The 27,658-nt window shown below is 56.2% G+C and overlaps 3 protein-coding genes across 10 annotated transcripts in view; 1 reads left to right on the top strand and 2 right to left on the bottom strand.

The window, feature by feature from the left end:
• Nucleotides 1-16,636, bottom strand: part of WWP2 (WW domain containing E3 ubiquitin protein ligase 2) — a 43,354-nt gene extending 26,718 nt beyond the window's left edge. For 2 of the 3 annotated variants that reach the window (XM_054198586.1, XM_054198588.1), the window contains exons 1-6: nt 16,582-16,636; nt 13,739-13,822; nt 12,914-13,061; nt 12,501-12,619; nt 5,308-5,445; nt 4,409-4,505 (exon numbers count right to left, since the gene is read on the bottom strand). In XM_054198586.1, coding sequence (XP_054054561.1) covers nt 4,409-4,505; nt 5,308-5,445; nt 12,501-12,619; nt 12,914-13,061; nt 13,739-13,822; nt 16,582-16,627 — 632 coding nt within the window. In that variant the 5' untranslated portion in view covers nt 16,628-16,636. Of the gene's footprint in view, nt 1-4,408; nt 4,506-5,163; nt 5,446-12,500; nt 12,620-12,913; nt 13,062-13,738; nt 13,823-16,581 lie in introns of all 3 variants that reach the window. The other variant, XM_054198585.1, reaches the window with a different exon arrangement.
• Nucleotides 16,637-16,712: 76 nt separating this feature from the next.
• NOB1 (NIN1 (RPN12) binding protein 1 homolog) lies at nt 16,713-19,568 on the top strand. Its single transcript, XM_054197626.1, has 9 exons — nt 16,713-16,835; nt 16,907-17,039; nt 17,172-17,305; nt 17,377-17,448; nt 17,563-17,700; nt 17,834-18,052; nt 18,429-18,526; nt 18,667-18,811; nt 18,971-19,568. Exons 1-9 carry the CDS (start codon nt 16,758-16,760, stop codon nt 19,238-19,240), a joined length of 1,287 nt encoding a protein of 428 aa, XP_054053601.1. The 5' UTR covers nt 16,713-16,757; the 3' UTR covers nt 19,241-19,568.
• Nucleotides 19,569-20,246: 678 nt separating this feature from the next.
• NFAT5 (nuclear factor of activated T cells 5) overlaps nt 20,247-27,658 on the bottom strand; it is a 74,586-nt gene continuing 67,174 nt past the window's right edge. For all 6 annotated transcript variants that reach the window (XM_054197620.1, XM_054197621.1, XM_054197625.1 and 3 more), the window contains one exon: nt 20,247-27,567. The gene's annotated coding sequence lies outside the window, so the exon portion shown is untranslated. The remainder of the gene's footprint in view (nt 27,568-27,658) is intronic.

Raw genomic sequence — 27,658 nt, 5'->3', positions numbered from 1 at the left:
GTCATTACTGCACGTGGAGAGGGGGACAGGGCAGGGCGGGAGGGGGGGACGCTGCCTTCCTGCATCCCAGGGGCCAGGGGAACAGAGGCAGAGCCCAGCCACCCCTGCCCAGGATCCCGGGCCGGGGCAGCAACCACAGAGGGTGAGGACCACAGGGATTAAGAAGTTGGTTTGCCCCAGCCAAATTCTCCCCTTAAAAGGGCAAACCCGCAAACTGTCCCCATGTCTCAGGGCTGGAGCTGGGAGGGAATGGCAGCTTGGCAGCGACAGGGCGCAGCATCAGTCATGCCACCCTCACCAGCTCCAGCAAGCCCTTGGTTCCTCCCACTCACTCCAAAACCACTCTCCTTGGGGAGCGGATCACGACAGTGGGCAGAGGAAGGGCTGGGATCGGGAGGAGACATGGGAAAGCATGAGATGGTTGTTGAAAATAGATCAGATAAGAGCCACGGTCAGAGCAGCCTGCAAGCAGAAGCTGCCGTGGCCACTTGAACAGCCATGGACCTTCCCAGGAGGGCAGCCCCAGACAAGGGGTTCCTCGAGGCACCCCTCAGATGGTGACCTCGCACCAGAAACCCTGGCTACCCCCAGGACACCTCTACATGCTGCGGGTTTGCTTTGGCTACCAGCACCCTGGGGACTCGGAGCAGCTGCAGGAGCAGAATGGGCTCCTCTTCCCCTGGCTGGGGGGTGAAGGTTGCGCATCACTGTCCACCCATGGGGCTCAGTGGGGCACGCTGGCACCATGCACCTCCTGAAAGTTGGCTGGGACCCACCTCCCCACATTCACCCCATGGGGAGGCAGCACAGCCCCCAGAGCCCTGGCTGAAGGGGAGCGGGCAGGTAGCACCACCGGCAGGAGCCGGTCCCACCAGGAGCAGCCCCCGAGGCACAGGACAGATCTTGTCCCTGCCCTTCTTAGCACAGATGAGCTCAGAGCTGCCCAGAGAGTTTTTAGAAACCAAAACAGGATGTTTCCAGGCTGCCAGCCGGCCGCACAGGGTTACCAGGCCTGAATTAGCCAGCCCGCCGCCCAGCCCAGCCCTCCTACGAGTGCTCCCATCTGGGCATTGTCTTTTAATAGATGCGTGGAAACAAACCCAGCGAGGCCACGTGAGAGCGGCGGGGCTGGGAACGTGCTCTTAAAATAGGAGCGGGGAGAAAACAAGTCACGGCGCGGATGAGAACAGCCTCTCACAGCCACGCCGGTGGGACGGAGTGGGGTGTACGTACACCAGGCGTCTGACAAGAGCCCTGCGGTTCCCCATCGACTGGGGACCTCGCATGGCTGCCCCATCGCATGCTGTGCCCCATCGCCCCTCCTGGGCTGGAGGGAGCAGACGATGCTGAAGAGGGAAGTGGCGTCAGCCAGGGTGACATCAACCTTTCAGCTCCCCGTCTCTGCCAAGGCAGAGCCCCCACGCCGCAGAGGCTGACGTCGGCCCCGGGCATTAGACCCAGGAACAGCTGCCTCCTCCCGCTGTGGCGGCCAGAAGATCCTGGCACAAGACGCCAGCAGAGGTGGCAGCACCAGTCTCGGTCTCACTGGGCAGACCAGATCACAAACTACAGATGAAGCGGAGGGAGGGCAGAGCACGCAGCTGGGAGCCAGCACGGGCTGCGGGGGGTCGGGACATGACCACTGGGAAACACATGCGTGGAGAGTCCCAGCGCCATGTGGGCAGCAGGGGCTCAGCTTCCAAAACACGGAGCTGAGAAATTCCCCCTGCCCCTGCAAAGGCGGGAGGAGGCAGCCACGTCCCCTGCACCCAGCCCTCACGCCTGCAGTGCCGGCAACTGAGACGGCAGCTGTGTATCACCACCCTGGAGCTGGAGCAGGAGGAACATGCCCTCGCCCCACGGCAGCGGGACATGCAGCTGAAGAGTCAAGAGGCTCCAAAACCCCGAACCCAGTTCATTCCTGTTACCCACCCCTTTCCAGCTGACCCAAGACCCCTCTCACGGCTTGTTCTCCAAGGCCCTGAGCAGCCCCCCGGCCCCTCCGTGGCAGCAGGCGGCACACCTACCATGCAGCACTGCCTGCCTCTCCCCTGCCTGTGCCAAGGGTGCAACTGGTGATGGCAGCTCCTCCAGCCTTCACTGTTGCTGCGTCACACCAGAAGCCACATGCCTGGGGACAACCCACAGCCACACAGAGGGCTTTGCAGAGCAAGGGGTCTCATGAAGGGACATATTTCACCTGAGCGACCCAGAGGAACGTCTCCTGCCTGCCCTCAGGGATGCTCATGCCCATCACTAGCTGAGCAGTGACTTTTGAATGTCACGCAAGCAGAGAAAGCAAAGCGTGCTGTGCTGAAGAAGTCACTGAGTTTGGATGAGCTTGTGAGAGGTGACAGCAGTTTCTCACGGCCGTGCCTAGATCGCAATACCCGACGTGGCTGGCCAGCCGGAGCCTCTCTGTAGGGCAAGCAGCAAACCGGGCTACTTTATTCCCTGCTGTCAGAAGAGGCCCCTTTGGCCACCGCAAGACAAACAGGGATTGTGGCAACTCTCTCGGCACCCATGGCACCAGCTTGCAGTGGGGGACCTCTGGGCTCTGTTTCCTCTCCGCACAGAAGGCTGTGGAATTTCACACCCCGTCACCAAGATTAGCAGCAAATCCCAAGATGACATTTGTTCAGGAGAAGAAAGAGAAACCCTGACCAAGCAGTTCCCCTTGAGGGGACAGTGTAGAAATAGCTGAGGAGCAAAGAATGACTCTTTTCTTTCCGTCCTGCCTGCGAGCGAGTTTGCCAGCATCCATCACCAAGCCCATGAAAATAAACATGGCTCTGCATATAAACAGAGCAAACATCAAACAGCATTCCCATGTGCAAAGGACCTGTACCCCGTTCCAGAGAAGGCAGCTGCCTCCATGGTGGGTACGTACCGCAATGCTCTGCCTTGTGTAGCAGTACTGCATCAAACTGCGGAGTTATGTCCGAACAACGCTAAATTCAGGCGAGTGTAAAATGAATTGAAAACTAGCTAGGAAGTTTCCCATACCAGAGCAGCCGTGGGATTTTTAATGATTGCAAGCACGCCTGGAAGGTCTCTGAACGTCCCCTGGAGAAGTACTGGCCGGACCTCACCACACTTCTCTCGCACACTCACAGAACAAGATGACACCAAAAGCAGAAACGACTTTCAGGCAATCGGAAAGCAGCCAGGAATCAGAAATGAGCAGTCACCAGCCTGAGCCTCTCAAACCAGAACTTTTTTGCAGGCTTTCTAGCACCTACTGATAGCTGCTACGCAGCTGCAAAGTCCAGCTCCTGCCAGGACACCTCGAGCACTCTCTCACCCCTTAGGAGGCTTTAACATCTGGACAGCAGGAATCAAGAGAAGCAACCAAAACTAAAAGGCACCGACTGTGTTCAACAACCTGCTCCCGATTTCCCATCCCACTCCCTCCTCGGGTGGGAGATGAACACACGATATGGAAGGACAGGGTAACTTTTTAGAGCCAAAACCACTTCTCCCATTCGCTCATCTCTTGTATGTGCCCAGCAGGTGAAGAATGAGCAGAAAAGCTCGAGGTGTGGGGCTTGCTGCTGAGAGTGCTCCTAAGGCTGAGGGCACGCAGAACCTCTTATCGGGCAGGCTGCAAGCGCCCTCTCTACAGGCACGCTTCTAACCAGAACATCTGTATAGGCTGCTGGGACATTGCCACGCTCTGGAAATATAAATAGGTGTTAAATTCAACTCCATGTTGACAGTGTGACACGTCTCTCAATAACCACAGCTCCAAAAGGAGCAGCGCTGAGCCACTCCAGCCCAGCGAGAAGGCAAGGGAGGGCACCGCGCCAGGCACAGGATGGCCTGGTGCCCAAGCACCTCATTTCCTTTGGAAGCAGCTGTTACTTCCCTGCAGCTCTGCTTCTCCTGCTCTCCCTGGACCTGTGGAAGCATCCCCCTGTGACCATTGCCCAGAGGGGCATTGTGCTTCCCAGCCTGGCCCAGTGCCTGGCCACGGCTGTGCCTGAGGCAAGAGCTGGGGTCCCCTTAATCCCCATTTGAAGGGACTCCTGCAGACCAGCCCTTTGCCTGGTCACAGCCTGCCCCAACACCTCCCTGGTGGACCATTTCCTCAGGTGCCAGTAAAGCAACTGGTGAAAACTCTCTGGGTCATCGCAGACCTGACACCCCTTAAGAAACAAATAGTTTAAAGAGAGGCCCGAGTCAGCCACAGCCCGGCTGTACGGCCACCCCACAGCCATACTGTCCTCCAGGTCAGCCGGCCCACCCCTGCTCCACACCTCCTACGGACTGCTTTGCTGGGGGATCACTGGGAGATCCGGAGCGGGGTCCACTGCACAAGGATGATCTAGACACTTCTCAGCTGCCTCACAACCACAGCAACCACCCAGTAACAGCCCGACAGGTGCTGCCAGCACAGGACACTTACCTCAGTCTGCTTCCAAAGCAGTTTGTACTGGGAGGCTGGTGTCTGCTCTCCGTGGCCGCAGCCATGCTGCTGGAGTCCCGTCCAGGCACCTGGGACCCTGAACAGGTGAAGAAAAAGTGGGTGAAGAAAATGACTGAGGCACCTACTAGTTCTACCTTCCTTCCTTCCCTCCCTCCTTCCAGAGGGGAGACCCAAAAGCACGACAGGACAGCCCCCCCAGCACACAAGGACACCCTGCCCTTACGCTGGGGTGCTCTCCTCTCCCACCGCTGCGCAATGGCACAGCCTGTCCCCACAGCACCCCATGGCGGATCCGCATGCAGGATTTTGTGGAACTGGCAGCACCAGGAGAGCGGCTGCATTTAAGGCTTCCAGATTCTACAAGCTTCGCCTCCCAGCGAGGGAAAGCAATGCACCAGCCCCTCTCCAGCACAAGCTCTGCTCGCTCCCCTGGCAGCCCCCATGGGTCAGACATCCGTCCATGTCTCCACACACCCTCCACCACAGGCAGCCCTTTTCTGAGCGGTTCATTAAATACAGAAGCCGTTTCCCCAGCCCACACAGGACAGCAAGGGAAGAGGCTGAGCCGCACGGGCGGCTGGCAGAGGGCCTGCAGAAGGGCTGCGCCTCTCACGCCATCGGGGAGGCAGGGCGTGAGCCTGTCGACGCTCCTGCTCCTGTCCCACCACACGCTTGCTCCCGCGGGAGCCCATGGACAAGCCTGGAGTCGGGGCGGGCAGGGGCCGGAGCCTTACCTGGGAGAGGAGGTGGCTGCTGACACTCGGACGCTGGCTCAGAGGTGCCGAGGGCCGTGCTCTCAGCCCCACTCCTCTCCCCACCGCTGCTCACCGCCTCGTGCTCAGAGCCGCCACATGCATGCGGAGACGGGCGGCACTCACCCTCTGTCACGGCACTGCCATTAGGCAGGCTTCCCAGATCAACAGCAGGTCCGTCCAGGAAAATCGTCAGCTCTCCGCCGGAGACAACGCTGCCTTTGTTCTCCGTCTGGAGGTCCAGGGTCAGCTGCCTGTTCTCCACTTGGGAGACAAGGGGACATGGAGAAAGAGACAAAGCAGTCACCACTCAGGATGCCAGCCATGATGGAAGATTGCTCCACCACCCCGGCTTCCTCATGGGATGGGACATCAGCCTCCTGGTCCCCTCCAGGCCTTCCCACGCCTCCAGAGGACAATGTGCCTGCTCCCTCAGGGCCAGGTGTCCCAGTGTGCACCATCAGCATTGGCCCCACACCTACACGTAGCTACCAGCATCGCCAGAGGACACCCAGTCAGCCCCACCACCAGCTCCCGAGGAAGACCCTCCTTCACCAGCCATTGCTTGCAAAAGCAGGGTCCTTCCACAGGGGTGGAGCTGCCCTGGGGCCCCAGGCTGCAGTACAGCCGAGACCACCATTGCTCACAGATCCAGACGCTAGGGGAGACCATGGCAGGAAAGCCAAAGGATTTGGCTGGTTTGACATGACAGAAGGGGCAAGAAGGGTCCTGTGTGAGGGTGACCACCAGCAGGTGTCTGGGACACAAAGCAGATTGATGGCTACACGCCCAATGGTGCCTGAAGCCCTGGCCTGCTGCAGAGGAGCAAGCAGCATCTTTCAGTATTGGGGGTACCCTCATGCCACCTAGAAAACCCAGGGAAGCAGCAAAGGGAAACCCCAGGCGCATCCATCCATCCTCATCCCCATGTATCAGTTCCACTGAAGGCAACCAGCAAAAAGGGCTGCCCCAAACGCACAGAAACGCTCCGCTGTGGCATCAGACTGCCTTCGCAGAAGCTTCTGGAACGGGTGGCATGGGCTGGGAGGCTCCCGGAGGCAGCCGCCAGCTCCACTCCCCTCCCTCGTGAGCCAATTTGGCTCCAGCAGCTTAATAGGCTCTGCCAGTCACAGCTCCACGCACAGCTGGACACAGCGGCTTTGCGGAGGGGTAACAGCCCTGAGAACACCACTCACCATTCTCCCCTCGGGCACGGAGTGAGGGGCTGTGGCGGCAGGGACAGGGAGCTGACGGGCTGCGTGGTGCCACATGCTGGGGCACCCAGCAGCTGCTCTGAGAACTGGCGTCTGCCCTGTTTCACCAACACACATTGGCAGCCACGGCTCTCTGCCACCTCAGGACACCCGCTACCCTTCCAGCTCCGCCAAGGCCTCCTGACAGCTCCTCGCTGCACATAGACAGCAGCAAGAGGTGTCCCTGGAAGCCACCAGTACTGCTGGCGCGAGGCACAGCGCAGAAGGGCTGCCTGCACGCCTCCCACAACCTCCTCCAGCCGTGCAAACAGAACCACCCGCTGCAGAGCCGCATCCCCGCAAGTGATGAGAGAACAACACGACCCTCGGTGCCCACGGGCAGGCAGGGCTCTCGCACCATCGCAGCGATGCCTGCCGGAGCCAGCAGGACCGAAACACGCAGCTCCGCCGCACAAGGCCAGAAAAATTTGTCTGCGCCAGCCTGGGACACCGGCCCAGACGCTTCCTGACTCATTTGCTCAAATAATATTTTTATTATACACAGATTGCTCATGACACAACGGCACCATTTTTTAGCATCCTGCTTTGTCCTGGTCCGCTGTGGGGACGGGGTGTGGTGCCTGTCAGCAGGAGGATGGAAACTCGCTCCCCACGGACACCTCACCTCATCTCCAGCTCCAGGGTGAGACACGCTGGCGGGGCCCCAGGGTGTGCAACTGCCACCCAAACAGCACCTACGGCTCCCAGCTGGCAGCCCAGCCCCTGCATAGCACCAGGGGTGAAGGCACGGAGCCCATGGTGCCTCCGTGCACCAGCCTGGCCACTGCCAGGACCAGAAGCAGCCACAAACCTCCTGCACCAGCCCAGAGAATGGCTCCTGCTCTCCTTCACCGTCCGGAGCTGCTCCTCCCCACAGGGCACTGGCCGGCCTCACACAACTGGGAACGGACACAAAGGGGATGGAGAAAGAGTCTGGCACGAGGCTGGTAACAGCACTCACACCACGTGTGCTAGCCCACGGCTGGTAGCCATCCTTCCTCTGAGCCGACCAGTGCTGCGAGGGGGAGCCCAGCTCTGAGTGGTCTCTGCCCCACAGGGCGCTCCAACAGGCACCCCAAAGCCCAGCACCACGGGGTCTGTGGGACAGGCAGCACTCCTGGATCTCGTGAAAGCACCTCGGGGTTTTAGCGCCAAGGAGGCACGTGTCCCCTCAGTGTCCAGGCACGGCAGGAGCACGTGCCCATGGGGGCACAGCACGGGGGTTGGAGTCCAACTCTGTTGCTCGTTACCCACCCATCATCAGACAAGCGACTCTGCTAAGCCTGGTCTTACCCATCTGCCTGGAGGAGTTGCTCTCAATTTGCTTCCAAGGGGAAGCAATCTCACTGACAGTTTTAAGAGCCTGAGATAGAAGATGCTACTGAGCGCGGCCAAACACCAGGACAAATCCAGACCCTGTTTCTCCCCAGCTCTTCCAAGCCATAGGAATTTGCGTTTTCTCCAAGCCCTGTGGAAGTTGTGCCCGCACGCTCTGGGGGTCCCCTCCACCCCCTCTGCGAGCGCCCGGCAGCCGAGCGCGCCGCTCTCCCCGTCGGAGCCGCACAAGCCCTCATTGTGCAGGCGCCCAGCCGAGGGGGCGGCAGCGCAGGAGCAAAGACAAGGTGTCTCCAAGTGGAGGATGTGAACATGAACCTCCCAGCCGGCTTCCTTCTCCCCCTCTCCACCCCCTTCAGCTTTTTTAAAGAAAATAAACACTAGCAGAACCTTCCATTCACTGTCCCAGTCCAGCACGCGGGACGCACAAAGGGACATTGCTGTTGCACCAACAGAGGGTCCCCTGAACGGCTGAGCACAAAGGCTGCCTGTGTCCCGCCGGCAGCCAGAATGTCAGAGGGATTATTATTATTTTGGGAGGGGGTCGGGGGGTGATTTGGGCCTGAATAAGGTCTCAGTTCAGCTACTTCCAGTGCCCCGCTCGCAGCATCAGAGCTCCCATTTAGCGGAGGTGAGCTGGAATTCCCACCCAGCCCATTAGGCGGATTTACTGTTCCACGAAGCGAGGCTGGTAGCAGCCAGCGCGATAACGGCCCCGGGCTGAGCCGGAGCCCAAGCCCTCCGGGACCTTCAGGAACCACACACATCTGACACCCATGGGCACAAGCACCAGAGAGCTGTCGTGCGGGAGGGGGCAGCCCCTCTGCCTCTTCCCCAGGTTGGGTGGCTCTGTCTTCGCACGCGTCTGATTTCCAGACAGACGAATGGTGCTTCCCATCCTCTCAGCTTCCCAAACCCTCTTCGCACAGTTCTACTGGATGCAAAGGCCAGTTTCCACTCGAACGGCTCCACACGATCAAAGCTCCACCATCACCCCTCGAGAGCAGCCCCCCGCGGAGCAGCAGGGTCTGCCACTTATGCAAACAGAAGATGCAACCTACTTGCCCCCCCTCAATCCACAGAATTGCATCCCAGAGCCAGAACCCTGCCCTGAAAGTACCCTGGCACTAGAGAGAAAAAACGGCAGAAAAGTAACATCAGCGGGGCCACTCTCAGCCCTGGTGGGAGCACCGAGCCGTGCTGGGTTCCCCTGGGTCTCAGGGCCCCCTGAGCTACCCCAGAGCTCAGGGACGTCGGGCAGGCAGCAGCACTCACAGCACCCACCTCCCTGGTGCTTGGCCAGTTAAGACTATCTTAACCTCTGTGTATACCTGCAGCTGAAGGAACGACCCCACACCGTGGCTACAGTCCCTGCAGGAAGAAGTTAGACCTTCCACAGCCATCCCTAAACCCAGGAGGAACCTAGAGTTTAGAGGAGGGAATAATCTTTACTGTCCCAGGTAAAAAGTAGAAGTCTCCCCAGGCAGTGGGAAGCTTTGCCCCTGCTGCTGACCCAGTCTCAGCCACTGCGGCTTAGAGACAACTGTGTTCCGCTCCATTTATCTGCGGGGTATAACTAGGAGGACCTCAGACTTCTGCTTCTTTCCTCTGAACCATCACAGCCTTGGGAGGGAAGACAAGATGTGAAAAGAGAGTCAAAGAGCTCGCTATCTCTGACGGGGGGCAGCCGGCTGGCTGCAAAATAGCCCGGCAGGACTGGAGCCAGCAGACCCTTCCTCCTCATGGCTTGGGTGCAGAGAGCAGCCTCCCAACCAAAGGGAGCCTGGAGGTGGCCAGGGCACGGGGACAGCCCTGGGGGTCACAAGCCCCATCAGCTCTGCAGGACACTCGGGACATGACACACGAAAGGTGACGCAGGGTAGGTACAGTCCGATCCCCACTGTGACTTACTGCCTTGGACAACCAGTTTTACAGGACTGTTGCCCAGCTGCTACAGAGCCAGCTCACTGCACAGTCACCTCAGCCCGTCTGTGCATTCGCCTTCACGACTCCTCGCTAAGAGCCTTTGCCACCAGGCCATGCAGCAGAGCTCCTTTGACAGCATATCCATGACACGGAGGCAGCTGCAGCTTTCCAGAGGTTTGGGGGTTTGCTCCTGGCTTCCTAGAGGCTCCCGCGAGGCCACGGGTCCAGCAGCCCTGCCTGGGGCGCAGCAGCAGGGAAAGAAACGGCTCTGCAGGATCTGTAAAATCCTGGCATGCGGTGCCACTCCAGAAACAGGAGCCTGTTGATGTAACTTGCAACCCCAGCAGCGAGCAATAAAAGCGAGCGCTTTCACTTGCGAGCTGCAGCCCGGCTCGCTCCAGCGCCTGCACAGACACATCCATTGCTCCGCACACCGTGGGACCAGCAAAAACCAGCGAGGCCCAGTACTGGCTTCCAGTGGCAGACAGTGGCGCGAGGCCGGCCGGGGGGATGTTCCCTGGGCCTCGCGGGAGGAGCGGGCGAGGAGCTCCCGGAGCCTGGGAACAAAGAGGTGCCTCTGCAGCAGGCAGCAGCTGGGGGCCGGGGCAGGGGGCTGTGCCATTGCAAATTAGCTGTTTTACGGGAGCCCTGGGAGCAGCTCCATGGAAGGCTCCAGCTCATTTTCTGTGATTGAGCCCATTCTTACCCACCTCTCCGTCTCCCCGGCCAATCCCCTCCGAAAGCGGGAGGGCGCTGCCTGCCAGAGGAGAGGCCCCGGAGGCGCCTGCCAAGGCGGTGGGAAGTGCAGCAAGGCTGAAAGCAAGGCTGGACCAGCCCGGAGCAGGAGCTCCTGTCCCACAGCTTGGGGCTGTTAGCTCCAACAAGTTCTCCCCGTCTTCCCGGGAGCTCAGGCCTGACCAGGCTCATCAATGAGCTCTTTTTCCAGGCCTCAGAGCTGAGACTTTTACACCTGAAGCGAGGTGTGCTTGGCAGGAGGGCGGACAGAAAGAACGGGGGGAGCTTCAGCGTCTTCCTGGCAGGCAGGAATACTGCCACGGACATCAGCGGGGGTGAGAACACCACCCCTGCCCAAAAACAGAGCAACCAGAACAATTCTTCCGCACCATGTACTACAGGAACACAAACCAAAGGCCACAGCTACACTCACGTATCAGTAATTTACCAAAAAAAAAAAAAAAAAGAAAAAAAATCACCAAATCCATAACAAACCCAGAAAAGCTAGAAAGTGGGTCTGCTGCCCGGCAGGAGAAGCCCCTGGGGAAGGCACACTTCTGCTGAGTGCTTCCCAGGAGGGGAAGAGGAAGGCCAGGACCCCACGGGTGGCAGAGGGCACATGCATTTCAGTGCCTTCCCCAGGCAGAGTGTCACAGGCTGCACGAGGACATTACTTTTCCGACTTCGGATGGTTTGAAATCCCAAATGGATTTGCATGCCCTTGTGTGACCTGGCCCCTTCCCCGTGCCAGCAGGCAGAGGGAACGGGCTCCCCTTCTCTCCGCAGGCAAGAAGCCCTCTCGAGGAAGGGGTCTCCCAGGCACCCAGGCTCCCACGGGACCGTCGGGGGACTGGCAGCAGTCTCTGGCTCACTCAGAGCTGCAGCGAAGCCCAAAGGCCAAGCAGCGAGTCTGCAAAGAGGAGGGAGCAGATGCCAGGCTAGACAAGACAGGCAGACAAGAGCACATGGCTCGCCCAGGCAGTGCTGGCTGTCCCCAGCGCAGGGCAGCACCTTCCCAGCAGGGCAGGCTCTGCAGCTTTAAGAGTCCTCCCTCCCAGCCCACGGCGTCAAGGAAAAATCTGACACGTTTTTTCTGGTGGATGTTCACGGACAAGCTAGAACAGCCAGTTGCCTTTTCCATTCATTTTCCACACAGCCCCCTGGGATGCCTGCTAATGAAAGAGCTGATTGTGCCCCTGCAGAGGAGCAGGCAGGTAGGGCGGGAGCAGCAGCGGCTCCAGGAGCCCAGCACGGCAGGGTATTAGCACAGCTCGGGAAGAAAAAGACGCAGAAGAGGGTGCCCTGGGGCAGAGACCCCCACTGCAGGCTGCCTGACAACAACAGCCCAAGCAACAGGCAACCCAGACCCGCAGCTACCCAGGGTGAACGTTCAGGTCCTCACAGGCTTTGTGAGATGATGTTGGCCCTCGCTGCCCCGGCAGGACAAGATGCCACCCAGGGGCATGGTAGCCTGCCTGCCACAAGGAGCACAGCAGGGACACGGTTGCGGTTTCACAGCCTGCAGCTGGCAGTATCAGGGTAAGGAACTCACCCCAGCCCCTGGCACAGGGCAGAGTCTGAACCAGCCCCACATGCCCCCCAGCGCACAGGAGGCCCCTCTCCCCACTCAATACCAGGTCTGTCTCTTGCGAGTGGTGGAGCTTTGCTTGGAAAAGACAGAGCAAGCCTTTTCCAGCCCTGCGCAGCCGCTTGCGTGGCCCAAGACCTGAATGGCCGCCTTTATGCAGTAGCTGCTGTCACGAGCCACACTCTGGCGACCACAAATGGCAGCAAATAGCTGAGGGGTTTGTGTTTCCGTGCAGGCTGCGGCACCCTGGCTAACGGAGGTATGGCTTCCGTCACACCCCAGCCCTGACAGGCGGCCCAGGGCGCACAATGGCACCTTGTTCCCTCCTGGGGCGGGGGATTGCATGGGAGCTGCTGTGGCCACCGCCTCTCCTCCCCACTGTGCACCTACGGGGCGGGCAAGGCGGCAGGACCCTGCAGAGCACGGGCTCCACAGCCAGGGTGGAGGCTGAGGGACCCCCGTGGGGTCCGGCTTGTACGTACGTTTCCCACCGCTCTTCAGCAGGTTGCCGAGGCTGACGGAGGCAGTGCCCAGCAGCTCGTTCCTCAGGGTATGGCAACTCCACACCTTCAGGTCCAAGTGGCTCTGAGCCGTGACGTTCCTGCAGAGACCAGAGAAGGGGGCCATAACCGTGTCCTCGTCCCTGCTTGGCGAGCAGGCAGCGCCAGGCCTGCCAAAACCAGGCAGCAGAGGGAAGTGGGCAAGGCCGTGGGGCAATGGGAGCCCCCCCTCCTCCCGCCACCCTCACAGCCTGGCTGTCCCTGGCAGCATCCCTGTCTTGGGGGCAAAGATGTCTGACATCTAACAGCCCCAGCCGATGGCACAGTGGGGTACAGCAGGGAGCACGGGGCCAGCCCTGGCACCATCCCCACACCGGGGAGTCATGCAGACTTACAAGATGAGGATCTCGTTCCACAGCAGCTCAGAGCTCCCGATCTGCTTCCCTGTCTTCTTGGTCTCACTGGGCAGCCCGTCGCCCGCCACCTCCACGTAGCAGTTCATCCGGGATGGGCGGCTGTGCGCCTTGGGCTTCACGGACACGACTGGGCAGGGGGGGCAAGCAGAGAGTCAGGCAGCCACAGGGGAGGCCCTGTCCCCTGCCCCCCCCCACACACCCAGCTCGGGGTGCCGCAACTCGCCGCAGAGTCAAACTGCTTTTGGGAGAGGAGGAGCGAGAAGCGATTCCCCTGATGGCAGCAATGGCCAGATTCAGGTGCTCCCGTCACCAGCCCCTGATCACTACCCATCCCCAGCTTCACCCATACCCGGAGGCTGCTGGAGTGTCACAGTCCCCACAGACCCTGCCCTACCCCAGGGCTTGTGGGCAAGGGGGCTCTGCTGGAGCTCCTGGGTAGAGGCACCCACCAGGCAAGGCTCAGCCACCCCCCAGGCCATCAGTGCCCTGCACCAGGGCTGCCCCGGGGACACAGCTCCGGGGGACGCAGCTCCAGGCATCGGGAGCCATCTCGCGGCCATGTCCCGATGGCAGCCGGGGAGAGAAGGCCAGGTAGAGGAGGCGACAGAGCCCAGCCGATGGCTGCTCTGCTTCCCCAGGCACCCATGGGACGCAGGGCAGTGCTGGCCCTCTCCAAGCCCTGCTCCCCCCAAAAAGGTCTCCCAGCCCAGGGTGCAGGCAGAGCACACACCCGGACCAGATGCACCCAAAATCCACATTCCCCACCGCAGCGCTCCCGGCCCCACCGGTGGCAGGAGGACCCACCTTTCACGGAGAGCTGGGACTTCTCACAGGGTGGCCCGGCCCTGGCCCTGCTGGAGCTCGCAGCGGCCATGGCATCACCCCTGGCTGGAAGCAGAGAGAGAGGAGACACCTCAGTACTGCTCCCGCTGTGCAGAGGAAGCCGGGGCTGCACTGGGCTCAAACACAGCCCAGCCATTAGTGCAAGTGACCCACATGGCAGGGAGACCTGGCAATGGACTGTCACACACCTGGCAACACAGGTGCCCTCTCATTCCTGATAAACCAGCCCCACACCACAGGCAACAACAATGCTGAGCCCGAGAGCCGAGCCAAGCTGGGCAGCGCTCAGCCCTCTGGACACCCCATTTGAGCAGCTGCAGCTCACCCTGACCCAAAGGTGGCTGCCGATCACAAGGACAGAGCAGCCTCCAAAGCCTTCAGCAGATACACTGTCTCACGCCCTGCTCCGTGCTGAGCAGCAGCACCGGCTCAGGAGCAGCCTGCACAGCCGTCGCACAAGGGATCCCTCGGAAAGGACGAGGCAGTGACACCGGTAGTATAGAAGAAGGTCCGGTCACAGTATGAGGAAGCAGCCACATCCCTCAAGGACAGACCAGGTCTCTTCCTGGCAGCAAAATCCCACAGAAAAATCAGTCCCATCTACTCTAACACGCCATGAAGGGGACCGGGACCATAGCTGCTCTGAACACAGAGAAGAATCACACTAAGGAGCAGGCTACAAGCCCAGACCTCCACTTCCCCAAGTGCTCACCACTTCCTCGCTCTCCGGCGCCACGTCACTGTCACCACGGGCACAGCGCTTCCCCCTGCCCCTTCTGCTGCAGCTTTCCCAGGAGTCACCCACTGGGAACAGGAGCGGGCAGGAAGGGCGCAGGCCTGGCGATGCTGGCAGTACACGTGGCTGGGTGCCTCTGCCGAAACGACTGACCACAAAGTAGAAGGATGAGGTCATGTATCACGCAGAAGCACGAGGTGCTCGGTCTGGGACCACAGAGTCAGCTATTGACTCACACCATCCTCCTGAGCCCGTGGGCAGCCGTCCTCCTCTCCACACTCTCCAGAGAGAGGAGCCAGGGAGGATGCACTGAGTGTGGGTGCCTGCAGTGGGTGTCAAGGTCACAGACCAGAGAGTCCCTGCCTGCGCGAGCCCCCGACACAGCGGGGCATTTGCTGCCCACCCCCAGGCGGGAGCAAAGAGGAGCCTCAATCCTGTAACCTGGGGCGAGGGCTCAGATGTGGTCAAACCTGATCGCCCTCCCAAGCCCCCAAAGCCAAGAACACCCCTTCTGCCTCCCCTGTCCCGACCTCCCCCTCCAGGGGAGGGAAGTATGGAAAGGGGAGAAGAGCAGCTCCAGCCCCTGCTGCCACCCCTCGCATGCAGGGCTCTCTCTCTCTTCCCTGCCCTCATTAGACCATACCAAGCTCCATCCCAAAGGCAGGTTCATTTTAAAACCCTCTCTCACGAGGCAGGGTCTACGCTCCCCACCCCCTTTCTCCATGCCAGCCCCACGCGACCTCACCCCCCCCCAGCACGGCAAACCTTCCCAGCACTCCGTGCTCAGATGAGACCTGGCCAGTGCCTCATACAATCCCCACCTCTGCCTGGAAAACCTTGTTTGGTACCAGACTTGCCACTGTCTCAGCTCTATCAGATGGCGGCTGGAGGCTCGCTAACACATGCCCATCTCCTCCCCCTCACCAGCGGGGGAGAGCTGCCTTACGCAGGGAGGTCTTTCACGAGACTAATTGCACTCGCTATTACTACAGTTACTCCTACTCCAATTATCCTGGCCCACAGATCACCCTGGCCTTCCCTTAGGATATCGTTAATCCTTATGTTTGTTATGACTCCCCAGCTCCGCATCACCACTTACTTCATTAGTGTCATTAAGCAGGCCCACAGAAAACAGCCAGACACACGTGTCCCTCCTGTGTCAGCCCATGACCAGCCCCTGGGCCAGCCCGTGACCGGCCCACTTGTCCTTCAGGGCCTCCCGCACTAACGTTAGTGACCTGCGCCCACAAAATTACTGTGTAAGACCCACCGCAGCAGGGACTCTGGATCCCTGGTCCTCCCTGCCAGTCACTGCCACTGGTTTTCCTCTTCTCCAGCTGTCTTGGCTCTTTTTCCCCATTTTCTTTTTCCCTGATTCTACACCATTTCGCTATTGCTTATGTTAACTCCCCTGGCCACGTTAAATACCTCTCAGCCGTCAGAAACCCCCTCTGTGCTCAGTGCCGTTCCCCCAGGCACAGCTTTCCACTCTGATCGGCCCTTTTCCTCTCCCGCAGGCTCCACCCGCCGCTGACACCCCCTGCGGAACCGGCTTGTGGCTGGTGCGGGCCCGGGGCGCAGCCTTCCCCTTCTGCAGGGCCGAGGTCTCCCCTCCCCGGCGGCCCCCGGTGTTCCCGTCGCCCCCGGGGGAGCCGGCGGCCCTACGGGCTGGGTAGGGGCCAGGGCAGCGGTCCCAGGAGGCGGGCACCCCCCGCTCACTGCCGCCGCCGCAGGGACCGGGCCGGCTCCTGCCCCGCAGCCGGAGCCCGGTACCGGTTCGCCCCGCACAGAACCGGGCCGGGCACCGACAACCACTGGGGGGGGTGCGAGAGGGGGTAGAGCGCCGGGGGGGCTCCGCGAAGGGGAGGGGGCGGCCAGAGCAGCCCTCCCCTCAGGCTTCACCGCCCGCACCGGGCCGGGCCTCGCCTCACCGGGCCGGTACCGCCGCGGTGTGGGCAGAGCCCGCAGTCGAGCGGCGCCCGGGGCACCGGACAGACCGTACCGGCAAGCCCCAGCCTCCCCGCACCCCCCCCGAGCCGTCACCGTCCCGTCCCGCCACCCGAGTTACCGGCGACCGCTCCACTCTCGCTTCCGGCTCCGGCGTCCGCCGTCATGTGACACCGAGCCCGTCACCTGACTGCGCCGCCCGGAAGCGGTCACGCGGGGCTGCCGTTCCCGGCCTGCCCCGCGCGGACTACATCTCCCGGCGTGCATTGCGCCGGGGACGGCAGCCGGCTGGGCACAATGGGGCGCGCGGACATGGCGCGCGTGGCGCACGTCGTGGCCGACACCGGCGCCTTCCTCAGCGCCGCCCCGCTGCAGGTACCGGGGGACCGGGGACGGGGCGGGAGGGGGGGGGTGGGGACGGGCCGGTGTGACGACGCTGCCCGCAGGACATCGCGCAGAACCTCTACACCGTGCCCGAGGTGCTGGCCGAGATCCGCGACAGGCCGACGCGCCGCCGCCTGGCCGCCCTGCCCTGCCAGCTGCATCTCCGCCGGCCGCGGCCCGACCTCCTGCGCCTCGGTGAGTCACGGAACGGCCTCACCGGGGCCCTGCGCTTCGGGGAGGCCCAGCTCGCCCGCCTCCCTGCGGCCTGGCCCGGCCCGACGGCTCCTTTCCCCTTCCCCCCTTTTCCTTTCTACCTCCCCCCCGCAGTGACCGACTTCTCCAAGAAGACCGGGGACTACCCCAGCCTCTCGGCCGCCGACCTGCAGGTGCTCGCCCTTACCTGCCAACTGCAGGCCGAGACCGACGGCCTGGGCTGCCTCCGCTGGGAGCCCCAGGACAAGGTAGGGCCCACCCCGGGGATGGGGTTCCCTCCCCAGAGTGCCCCGCTGACACCCCAGTGCTGCCTCCCCAGGTGCGGCTCAGCTCCACCCCGCGGCACCCCGAGGCGCCCCTGCATCTCGCCGGCTTCCACCTGCCTGCCAAGGTAAGGGACAGGGATGCAGCACCCCAAGATGCAGTGCTGGGGATGGGGACGCAGCCCCACAGAGCCCACGGGCAGCGGAGGGTGAGGGACACCCTGTCCTGTGTCACCCCACAGCACAAACACCCAGAGAAAGGCAAGCGTCAGCCCAGCCCCAAGAGGAGCACAGTCCCATCTGAGAGTGATGAGTTCAGCTCCTTCCTCTACTGGCGACCCCCCCTGCCCAGCATCGAGGACGAGCTGCAGGAGCTGCTGGTGAGACCCAGAGCCTCCTCTCGCTGTCCTTGCTACTCTGGTCTCCGGCTGGCTTTTCCTGACTCCTCCGCGCAGTGCTGGACTGCACCAGGAGCACTGCGTGTGCCATAGCTGACTGTCTCCTCCACCCTAGAAAGCTCAAGCCATCTCCGTTAGCCCAGAGGCCACTGAGGAGCACCAGAGCTCTGAGGATGGGGCTAGCACTGAGGAAGAGGAGGAGGAAGAGGAGAGCGACGACGAGGGCTGGATAACACCCAGCAACCTTAAGGAGGCCCAGCAGGACACGGGGCACTGTGACACTGCTCCCACTGGTGTCCAGGTCGGCTGTGTCACCACTGACTTTGCCATGCAGGTGGGTGCTGGCTGCTGCCCTGCATGGGACGGGCTCCAGCCTCGGGCTCAGCCGATGCCGTGTGGGCACTGTATCTCCCCTGCCTGCACGGGGGGCCGGTGGGGTGGGCTGAGGGGATGATTCCCAAATTACTCAAACCTCCAGGCTGGTTAAACTAGCACACCGAGACAGAGGAGCGTGCTCCCGAGTCCCTGGGGCAGGATAAGACCATCTTTGCGACAACTCCTTTTATCTTAAAAACAGCCGGTTCTGCCCATAGCAGAGACCTCTACAAAGTCAATTCTGTCGGCACCTCCCTGCCTGGGCTGGCAGACCCCGGTTAAAGCTCCTGGCAGTCCCAGCTCACGGCGTCACGGTTTCTCTCTCCTCGTTGCAGAACGTGCTGCTGCAGATGGGCCTCCACGTGCTGGCGGTGAACGGCATGCTGATCCGCCAGGCCAGGAGCTACATCCTCCGCTGCCACGGCTGCTTCAAGTGAGCATGTGTGCGCAGAGCGGCGCTGCCCTCGGCTGGGCGTGCGGTGCTTGCTGGGGCTGGCTGGATGGTCCCGCTCGTGGGCTGAGTCTGTATTCCACCGCCCAGGGAGCAGTAAACCCTCTCTGTCTGTCTTGCAGGACCACGTCAGACATGACCAAGGTTTTCTGTCCCCACTGCGGCAACAAGACCCTGAAGAAGGTCGCAGTGAGCGTCAGCGATGATGGGAGCCTCCACATGCATTTCTCCCGCAACCCCAAGGTCCTGAACCCCCGAGGACTCAGGGTGAGTAGCTGGGCGGTGGCTGCTGCTGAGACAAGGGCCTGGCCTGTGGTCAGCTCTTCATTTGCTCAGCTTTTCTCTAGAGGCCTGCGGTCACCTTGAAGTCCCTCTGAGCAAGAGTCGCCCCTGAAGTGAGTTTAACAACCTCTTTTGCCTTGGCAGTACCCGCTGCCGGCCCCGAAAGGAGGGAAGCACGCGAACAACCCTCACCTGGTGGAAGACCAGCCCTTCCCGCAGCAGCGACTGTCGCGCAAGGCCAGGCAGAAGACCAATGTCTTCGACCCCGACTACATCGCTGGGATCTCGCCCTTTGCGGAAAATGACATCTACAGCCGTGCAGCCAATCTGCAAATCCGGGACGCGGCCCTGGGCGCTGGCAGGAGGCGCCTGAACCCCAACGCCGTGACAAAGAAGTTTGTGAAGAGGAGGTGAAGGGCGGGACGGGGTCCCCGGCGGCCCGTGCTGTGAGGAAGGACCATCTGCCCGGGCCTTGCATGTTGCTGCCCGACGCCTGATGGCTCCAGGAGGGTGAGCACCCTTCCTGAAGGCCACTGCCCCGGGCAGCGCCTTTCCTTCCACGCTTCTCTGGTGCCTGAAGAGTGGCCAGTGACTGGGGGTGACACTCATCGGGTTTGGGGAGGCTCCGACCCGGGATGGCCTGCCCGAAGGGAGGGGAGCTGGGTGAGGTAGTGGCTTCCCTGCTCGGCCCCTGGGACGCCCCAGGCAGTGGCTGCGTTGCTAATAAACACAAAAACCCATAGTCCTGTGGCTCAGTCTTGTTTCTGTGGCTGCCTGGACCGGGCTCAGGGGCCAGGGTGTGCCTTCCTCTGAGCCTCGAGAGGAAGAGGAGGCTGAGGAGGGTTTCTCAGGGTGTTTTGTCACGTCCCATGGCACCACAGTGGCACTAATGAGGAGGGTGGATAATGAGCGCCTGCAGCAGGGCTGGTGGCTCCAGAGGGGCAAAAGCCAGCAGCAGGGGGTTGCGTTTGCCCCGCCGCAGCACGGCCACGTCTGACCCTGGCAGTGGGCGAGGGGCTGAACGGGGGGAAAGCTGCGTCTCCCCCGGGTCCCTCAGACAGAGCCCTGCTTTCCATGGACTACAAAAACAACTTTGAACACTCTGTAAGTTGCAGGCTGGGGTTTGGGTAGTAAAGATGGTAGTATAGACGGTTACTTTGGACTTAACGCCACAAAATCAGAAAGAAACAGTTGCAGTATTTTTTTTTTTTAAAGTGCACACAATGACACGGTGCCTTTTCTTACGCAACGACTCCAGCGGGATACACCACAGGCACAAATCATCGCGGGCTCCTGCCTTCCCAGTATTTCCGCCATATGGTTCCCAGATGGGTTTACTCCGTACTGAAGAATGGACACTTTCTCCCGGCAGAGAGGAGATGCCCTTGAAAAAAACACAACAAGACTTTACACTGCAAAATGAAAACTTTCATTGTTTTATTCTTGACTGCAGCTGTTTACAGAAATATAGTTGCGAGTATACAAATGTCCCAATAGAAGCAAAATATTTTTATTTTTTAATATTCAACAAGTTATCACCGGATAGCTAAAAACATAGATGCAAATGAAATATCCCCTCAGAACAAACTGAAAACACCGGGTATCAGTGCTTTGAAAATCCCAACTACGAAAGCCATATACACAGAAATGCACAAAGGAATATCTGGTGCTACTTTCACATTGCAGGACAGTGGAAGAGGCAGCTCAGCGGTCGATCAGTGCTCGCCAGGAACGCGTGGCAGAAAGGCGGGTAAACCACTCGAAGACGCGGCTAGTGACAGAGGTAGAAAGCTCTGCTCTGAAGTTTATTGGAGCTTACTCATTAATAATGAGCTCAAATGTAAATATTGCAAATAGCGTCCAGAATTAAAAAAGGAAAAAAAAAAAGCTTTGGGAATAGTGTGGGTTTCTAAGCAGGATAGTGGAACTTGTTCCCAGTTCTGCAACACCCGCAAATGCCACACGCTCTCCTTTCAAAAAGCAGCTTCCCCCCCGAGCCAGCGCCGTTATCCTGACCTCCGGGACAGCCGCGCTCCGGGGGGGACCCACCGGCACAAGGGACACTTGGGCCAGACCTTCCCCGCTCACAGAGGGGCAGTTCCAGGGATTAAAAAGAAGTGACGACAATCGCTAATCTGAATCCTGGAGCAAATGTGCACAACTGGAATATTTACAGTGGGCTGCTGCTGGGTGTCGGAGTTCTGGAGTCTGAACCAAGCACTTGCAAAGAGTTTCAGTGAATGTCCCCCAGCAAGCAGGGAAATCCTCGGATTCCTCACCCTTTTCCCAATACACGTACATGTTATGAGGCAATTTCACGAACTGTAACAGCAAGAATTACAGATCTCTGGGAACAGCAGAGATCAGGCCTGCAAACCGATGGCTCAAAGAGAAGAAATAAGGACGCTGGCTTTGGCAGAGGTGCTCTGATAAAGCCTGTACCGGGACAATAACGTCTGTCGATCAACCTCATGTCAAATTGCAGCGTAACACACCTGACGTGGCAGGAAGAGTCGTGGCGGACAAAACACGTACTATTGAATTTACGATCTGGATTTCTTTGAGAGAGTTTAATTTCTCACACTATCTGTAAGGAGTCAGCAGAACTGGGGGCAGGGTTCCTCGCGGCCAGAAACCAAGAGCTTTCACCAGCTTTCAAGGACAGTTTTCTAGATAGTGACTGTTGCATTACAACGTCAGATAAAATAAATAAAAAAAAAAAATAAATCTAAAGATGCCTGCCTTTCTCAGAACAAAGAGAAGAGGAATGACAGATCGAGCTTCACCTTCCCGATCCAAACGCAACCCAGCTGAGCAGCGGCAGCCGGGATCCTTTGCTGTGCATGAACGATTAATGGCCGCCCTGGCAGCGAGCTGCTGGTGTCAGTCCAGCTCCTCCGGAGCAACACAACCACCACCGCTCCCCATCAGCACAAGCTGAGAACAGAAAAGGTCCTGAAGTCAGGACTGACTTGAGGGAAGCCGGCAGGGGAGCACGCGGATGCAGAAAGCCTTTCCTGAGCCCAGCCAGCAGCAGGCTCTCGAGCCAGGCTGTCAGTTCTATCATTTTGCTAACACCACGTCTGCAATTATTAATAAAAATATATAAAAATACAAAAGTACAGCTGCTTTAAACCCATGGATATTAGTGATGTTCACAAGCAGAGCAAGCTTCTGGAGCAACGTTACCAAGAGCGCCCCATGTACAGTACTGAAAGGTGTCCATACAACTGTTAATGAGTTACTACAAAAACCTTGGTAAATAACCTCATACTAAGGAAAAAGTAATATTATTTCATGTTTATAAAAATGTAAATATAACAGTATTATATGCGTGTGTCTACTCATTATTTATATATAATAGATATATGATTCCTCTATATACATATTTATAACCCTAGAATATACAGGCATTGGCTATTTACAGACCTATACAGAGAATACGGAAGGAAAAGCCTCTCCTCCCGTGTAACCCCTCAGAGCCCCATAGGCAACTAGAGAATTTCACGAGTACGCTTTTACAGGAGTTCATCTGCTGCTGCATTTTTCCTTGTATCTAAACAACATCTCTCACGTTTCCAGTCGGGATCCTCCATGCTCGATGCCCAGCGTGCACAGAGAGACGCGCCTCAGGTGACCACTGTCATATGCAACGGGCAGAACTGGTCTGAATACGAACACGAAACGCTCACAAAAGACTACTCCAAATTAAGACAAAAACCCCAAACAAACAAAGCATCTCGGTACCGGTTCCCTTTTAACTTCTAAAGTAATGGAGCTGCCGCCAGGCCCTCTGGAACACAAACCACCAGCTGTTCCTTGAAAATAACTTTTGCACTAATGAGAAGTCACCAGCGATCAGTATTTCTTCTTCTCACCTTCCACCTACAACTCATAGCACACAAAATTCTCCTTGTTCTTGCTCCACCACTCGGATAAATGTCCGTAATCCCTTGTATTCCTCTCCCATATTTACCGTGAAAAAGTAACCCAAGACTTTGCCATGCAGAGCATGACAGTCAAGCACTGGACATTCTTTCTTAACTTTTAATGAGTGTGCACGTGCATGCCTACACACACACACATACCCTTGGGGGAAACGACCTGTAGCTTTTTTAGTCCAATAACAACTTGTTGATTTTGCTTTTTAATAAATCACCTTTCCTCCTACTCAAATAGTGATTTTAAACAACGTTTTAAGACAAATGCAAGCTTCAGACTTGTTTGGTGTTCCTTCTGAGCGCTCTGGAAAGATAGTAAAAGAGTAGAAAATCTTCAGACAAGTTTTCTTTTTAGAAACTATATCCGAAATCAAAACCACAACATTAAAAAGAAAAAAAAAGTTCAATTTATCTAAAGTAGGGGAATGTCCACTGATGCAGCTGCCCAGACTCTTGGTATTTCCAGTAAAAAAACCTGCCAAAGTAACAAACGCTTAACTGTTCATGCTTTACTCCATCTTAAAACTAAATAGGAAGTAACCACCCTGTCAGTAATTAAAAGTAATTATAATAAAATGGCTGGTGATTAAACATCCACTTTGGAACAGCAAGGCTGAAATTATTTCTTGAACTATTTTTCTATTAAAATAATAGCGCAGCATTTGGCTTGTGTAACCGCTGAAAGATCAGGCAGCGAAGAGGCAGTTAATAAAAAAACGTGGACTTGCAAATGAAGCACAAAGCACCAGTAACTTCCTACCAGAGGAGATGTTTAGCTAATAACTGTGTAGTACGTGTTATTCGTATGGGGGGTTTTTATACACACACACACACAGAGAGCGTACACACGGACCAGAGAGCGTGTGCAGACGTCCCGACCGGTGGCCAGCAGGTCCCTCTGCCGGGGTTTTAACCTGTGCCAAGAAGTCGCTGTCTGTAACCACCACGTCCCAGGGACGCCGTGCAGAGCGCGGAGCATGGTGCCGCAGAGGCCCACGCAGCCGGAGAGCACAGCCCGCACCTACACAGGCTCGCATTTAACAGTTCTTTAAAGCGAGGTCAAGCAGCAGAAAAGATACGGAAAATCCATCCCAGCAACGCAGCTCTGCAGTTGTTTGTTTGTCACCTAGCAATGTCTTCGAAACTTAATTGCTGCTTCGTGGATACGATATTAACTTCCCCTTTATGATAATGTCAGGAACTTCAAATTTATACAGACTTATGTCTCAGTATCTTCTAACTTTCTCAACCAAAACGGACTTAGAGCTGATACCCCCACCTCACCTCCGCAGGAAAGCTCTCCGCCCACTCACAGGCACCGGTGTGAGCGTGCCGAGGAGCAAACACAGGGATGGGGGCGAAAAAAAGGAAAAAAAAAAGCAGAGTAAGCTCCAATTATCAATATCAACTGTTTAGATCGCAAATGTTCAGGACTCTGATGAAACACAAGTGTGGCTCACGCTGTTCTTGGGTCTTTCTGCCATGGAATCCCGCAGCCTGGCTTTAAGCTCTTTATTGGCTTCTCAAACCCCTCTTTATCCTCCGTAACAGCTGTTTGCAAGCAGCAGTTCAAGCACTGATCAACCGCTGAGCGACCTCTTCCTTCATAAGACAAATACTTTTTGTAACCAAATTACATGTTCAAAGTGTTGTACACATTTAAACATTGACCTAAAATGAACAAGAGAAATTTAACACAGGAAAAGGTGTTATCCCGAAGTGAAAAATGTGATAGCACAGCCCTTTTTTTTTTTTTAATTTATTTTTTTACAATTGTTGTTGTTTTTTTTCTCTTCTCTTCACAAGCGACCGAAAATACGCACACAATTCGAACATACCCTTGCCCTGGAGCTGTAGCAGTCTCGGTATGAAGTTCTCTGGTTTTGGACACTCATCTTGTTAAATGGAGAATTGGTCCCTGGTGACTTGGCACTGAACAACAGCACTTCAACATAAGGATACACCCCTTGGGAACACGGGAACAAACTGAAGCAGCACACAAGTGAACGCATCATTCCTATTACTTCTGTGTATGAAGGCCCCAGGTGACACCCAACAGCTTGTCCTGGGACTGCCATCCTGCAAAAGCCACCAGTTCATTTTTGAATCACTGGCTATCGACTTCCACCACCATCTGGAAGTTGTTTCGGTCCGTAATTCGCACTCTTCTACATAGCCTCATGTAGCATTTAGTCAATGCTGCAAGATCGCTGTTTTCATGTCATGAACCATTACAGGATTTTGTTAATATTTTGTCTTAGCAGGAAAAAAAAAAATCATGGAAAGAAAAAGAATGGTTGAGGGTTATAAAGCAGCTCTGGACATTATGAAGCAGGGAATTCTTTTTATCATGATTAAAATTTTAAACATTTTAGCGTAATCATAAATTAAGAGTTAAAACACAGAGGCGCTAATAATAAAATATTAAATAGACAATGATAGTGGATAAAAGCTGAATGGCTCATTCTGAATGAAACCCCGTTATATCTATACGCCTAAATGCCTACGGGTTTCCTCGCTAGGTCGTATTGCTGAGTGACAGACACATCAAAACACACAGAGAAGCTTCTCATAGCCAGCCGGAACAATCGATTGCCTGATGGAATGGCGAGAGATGAACAAGTCATTTATGTTGCAAAAAGTACTTAAATACTCAATAAAGACATAACAAACCCCACCCCACCCCACTGTTATCAGACGCCACGTTGTGGTAGAACATCAGACAAACTCACAAATTTACCACAAAAATGTGTGGCAAAAAGAATATTTTATATATATGTATATATATAAATTTTTATATTTATGCCAATGTACTCACTCAGTACAAATAGCAAAATAGTATACCATTTCCTAAATACAAAATATAGCTTTCCAAAAAAATGAAACACACATTAGATATAAACCATCCAAAACTTGAACGATTGAAAACTGTATTCAAAATTAAATGACCCAGAGCAGGTCTCTTTCTGAAAAGTTCCCTTCATATCGGCAAGAAGCCTTACTACTGAAAACGTAATTCAATGCCTCTCAATGAGAGAGAGAAAGAGAGAGACAGAAAGAGAAAGTGAACGTTATGACAGACTGACAAACAGGAAAAAACCATGAAAACAAACAAAAACTCTACACGGCTCAACTACGCACACAAGTTAAGGGAAAAAACACACAGTAAACAGACTAGAGTAACTGAAAAACCATTTACAGACTATTCTTTGTTATTTAAAATAACAAAAATGAAAAAAATGACATGATACCAACTACACGCTACCGAGGCATAATAGCCATACGTGACAGCTGTTTGGCTCTAACTGCAGCAACAGCCTTCCACCTGCAGGAGAAGAAACACCCAGCGGGATGTGGCTGGAGTGAGATATCACCAAACTGTCCAGATAGTTGGAGCACCCAAAAATTCACATGCCTCACAATACAACTGCATGGGCTGGAGTGGGTTGTTTTTACATTCTGTAACATCAGTCAATTTTTTTTCTTTTTTTTTTTTTTTTTTTCATTGAGACATGACAATCTAGAAACCAGATTTGGGGACTGTAGGTATTTAAAAAAAAAATCACTTCAAAACTGCAATGAGCTTAATATGCTACAAAGACGCAACAGCTCAGGATGAAGTGAAATTTTCGAGAACGCTTAGAAATGCTGTAACTTGCCCCCTCCTTGGAGTAAAGTCAAGCTGAAGATTTACATCAGTAACAGCTGGAAAATGACTGGTTAAGGGGGATTCCTGCATTGAGAAGGTGGTGGAGAAATTGCTTCCTCTTTCTGCTTAATCCTTGATTATTTGTCAAAGCTTCTCCTGACTAAGCAATTTAATGCCATGGATTCCTAAAAGCCGCTTCTGATCTTTAAAGCCAGTAGGATACTTATGTCTTTTTAAAAAACACAACGTGAAACTGAGGAGAGGGAAGGAAAACCATGAACAGAAGGACAGGGAGAAGGCTGGGTCGCGAGTGGCTCACGCAGCTTTACAGAGCTCTAACCCACACAGGCAGAGTGAGAGACACAGAGGAGCTCTTTCCTCGGCCAGGCAGAATGTTCCTTTCACGCTGAAGGTATTTTAGAGGATAAGATTTGAAGAGCACAATTTAACTGAAAGTTCCCCTTCGTTTCTTCATTTTGTTAGAGCCACCAAACCCTTGCTCTATGTACAGTTACACGTAAGAGACATGGAAAACCGTTAATCACATTCTCCGCTGGGAAGCACCCACCTCTGGCTATCTACAGCAGCAAGCAATTCTCCGCTTGTTTATTACAGTTATCAATATTTTTCATTGCCACCTACTGCAATTAACAAATCGCAGCATTAGCTCTCCCACTCAACTGCGAAACCTGCGATCCCTTCACTTGCTGACAGCTACGAGCTCATGTCACAGGCATTTGATGTTTCTGCTTCACAAGCTCTGCTAGTCAAAACAGGGGATGTGAAGAAGGAAGAGGAGGAAAAAAGAGTAAACGTGGTAACAGGTATTACCTTCTAACAACAATAATAACTGACCAGATATGCTTTAAATTGAAAGAGCACCCCACTGTCAATGAGGGTTAGGAATCTAGTAACAGTACAATCCCATGCCCTAGTAAAACAAAGCATAGCTCTTCAGCATTATTGGCACTACAAATCCCAAACACTATGGCCACAGCTTTAGGTGCTAGACACTGCGATTGCCCACGGGTGTGCTCTTTAGAGAGGAGGGCCACTTTTTGACAGAAGCAATCAGTTCCGCACAGCCTAATCCAAGGTCGGAAGGTCTGCGAGGATCTGGGAAATCGTCACTTTTTTTCTTCACAGAATTTCTGCAGGAAAAAACAAGGAAGCAAAAAAGTTAGGCACAGCTAAAAAGGTCATCCTCTTACTTCTTCATCGGTTCTTCATCGTGGAAGCGTC

The sequence above is a fragment of the Rissa tridactyla genome, chromosome 4 (assembly GCF_028500815.1).
Source record: "Rissa tridactyla isolate bRisTri1 chromosome 4, bRisTri1.patW.cur.20221130, whole genome shotgun sequence".
Lineage (NCBI taxonomy): Eukaryota > Metazoa > Chordata > Aves > Charadriiformes > Laridae > Rissa > Rissa tridactyla.
Note: the sequence above shows the minus strand (reverse complement) of the source record. Positions and strands in the feature narration are given on the sequence as shown.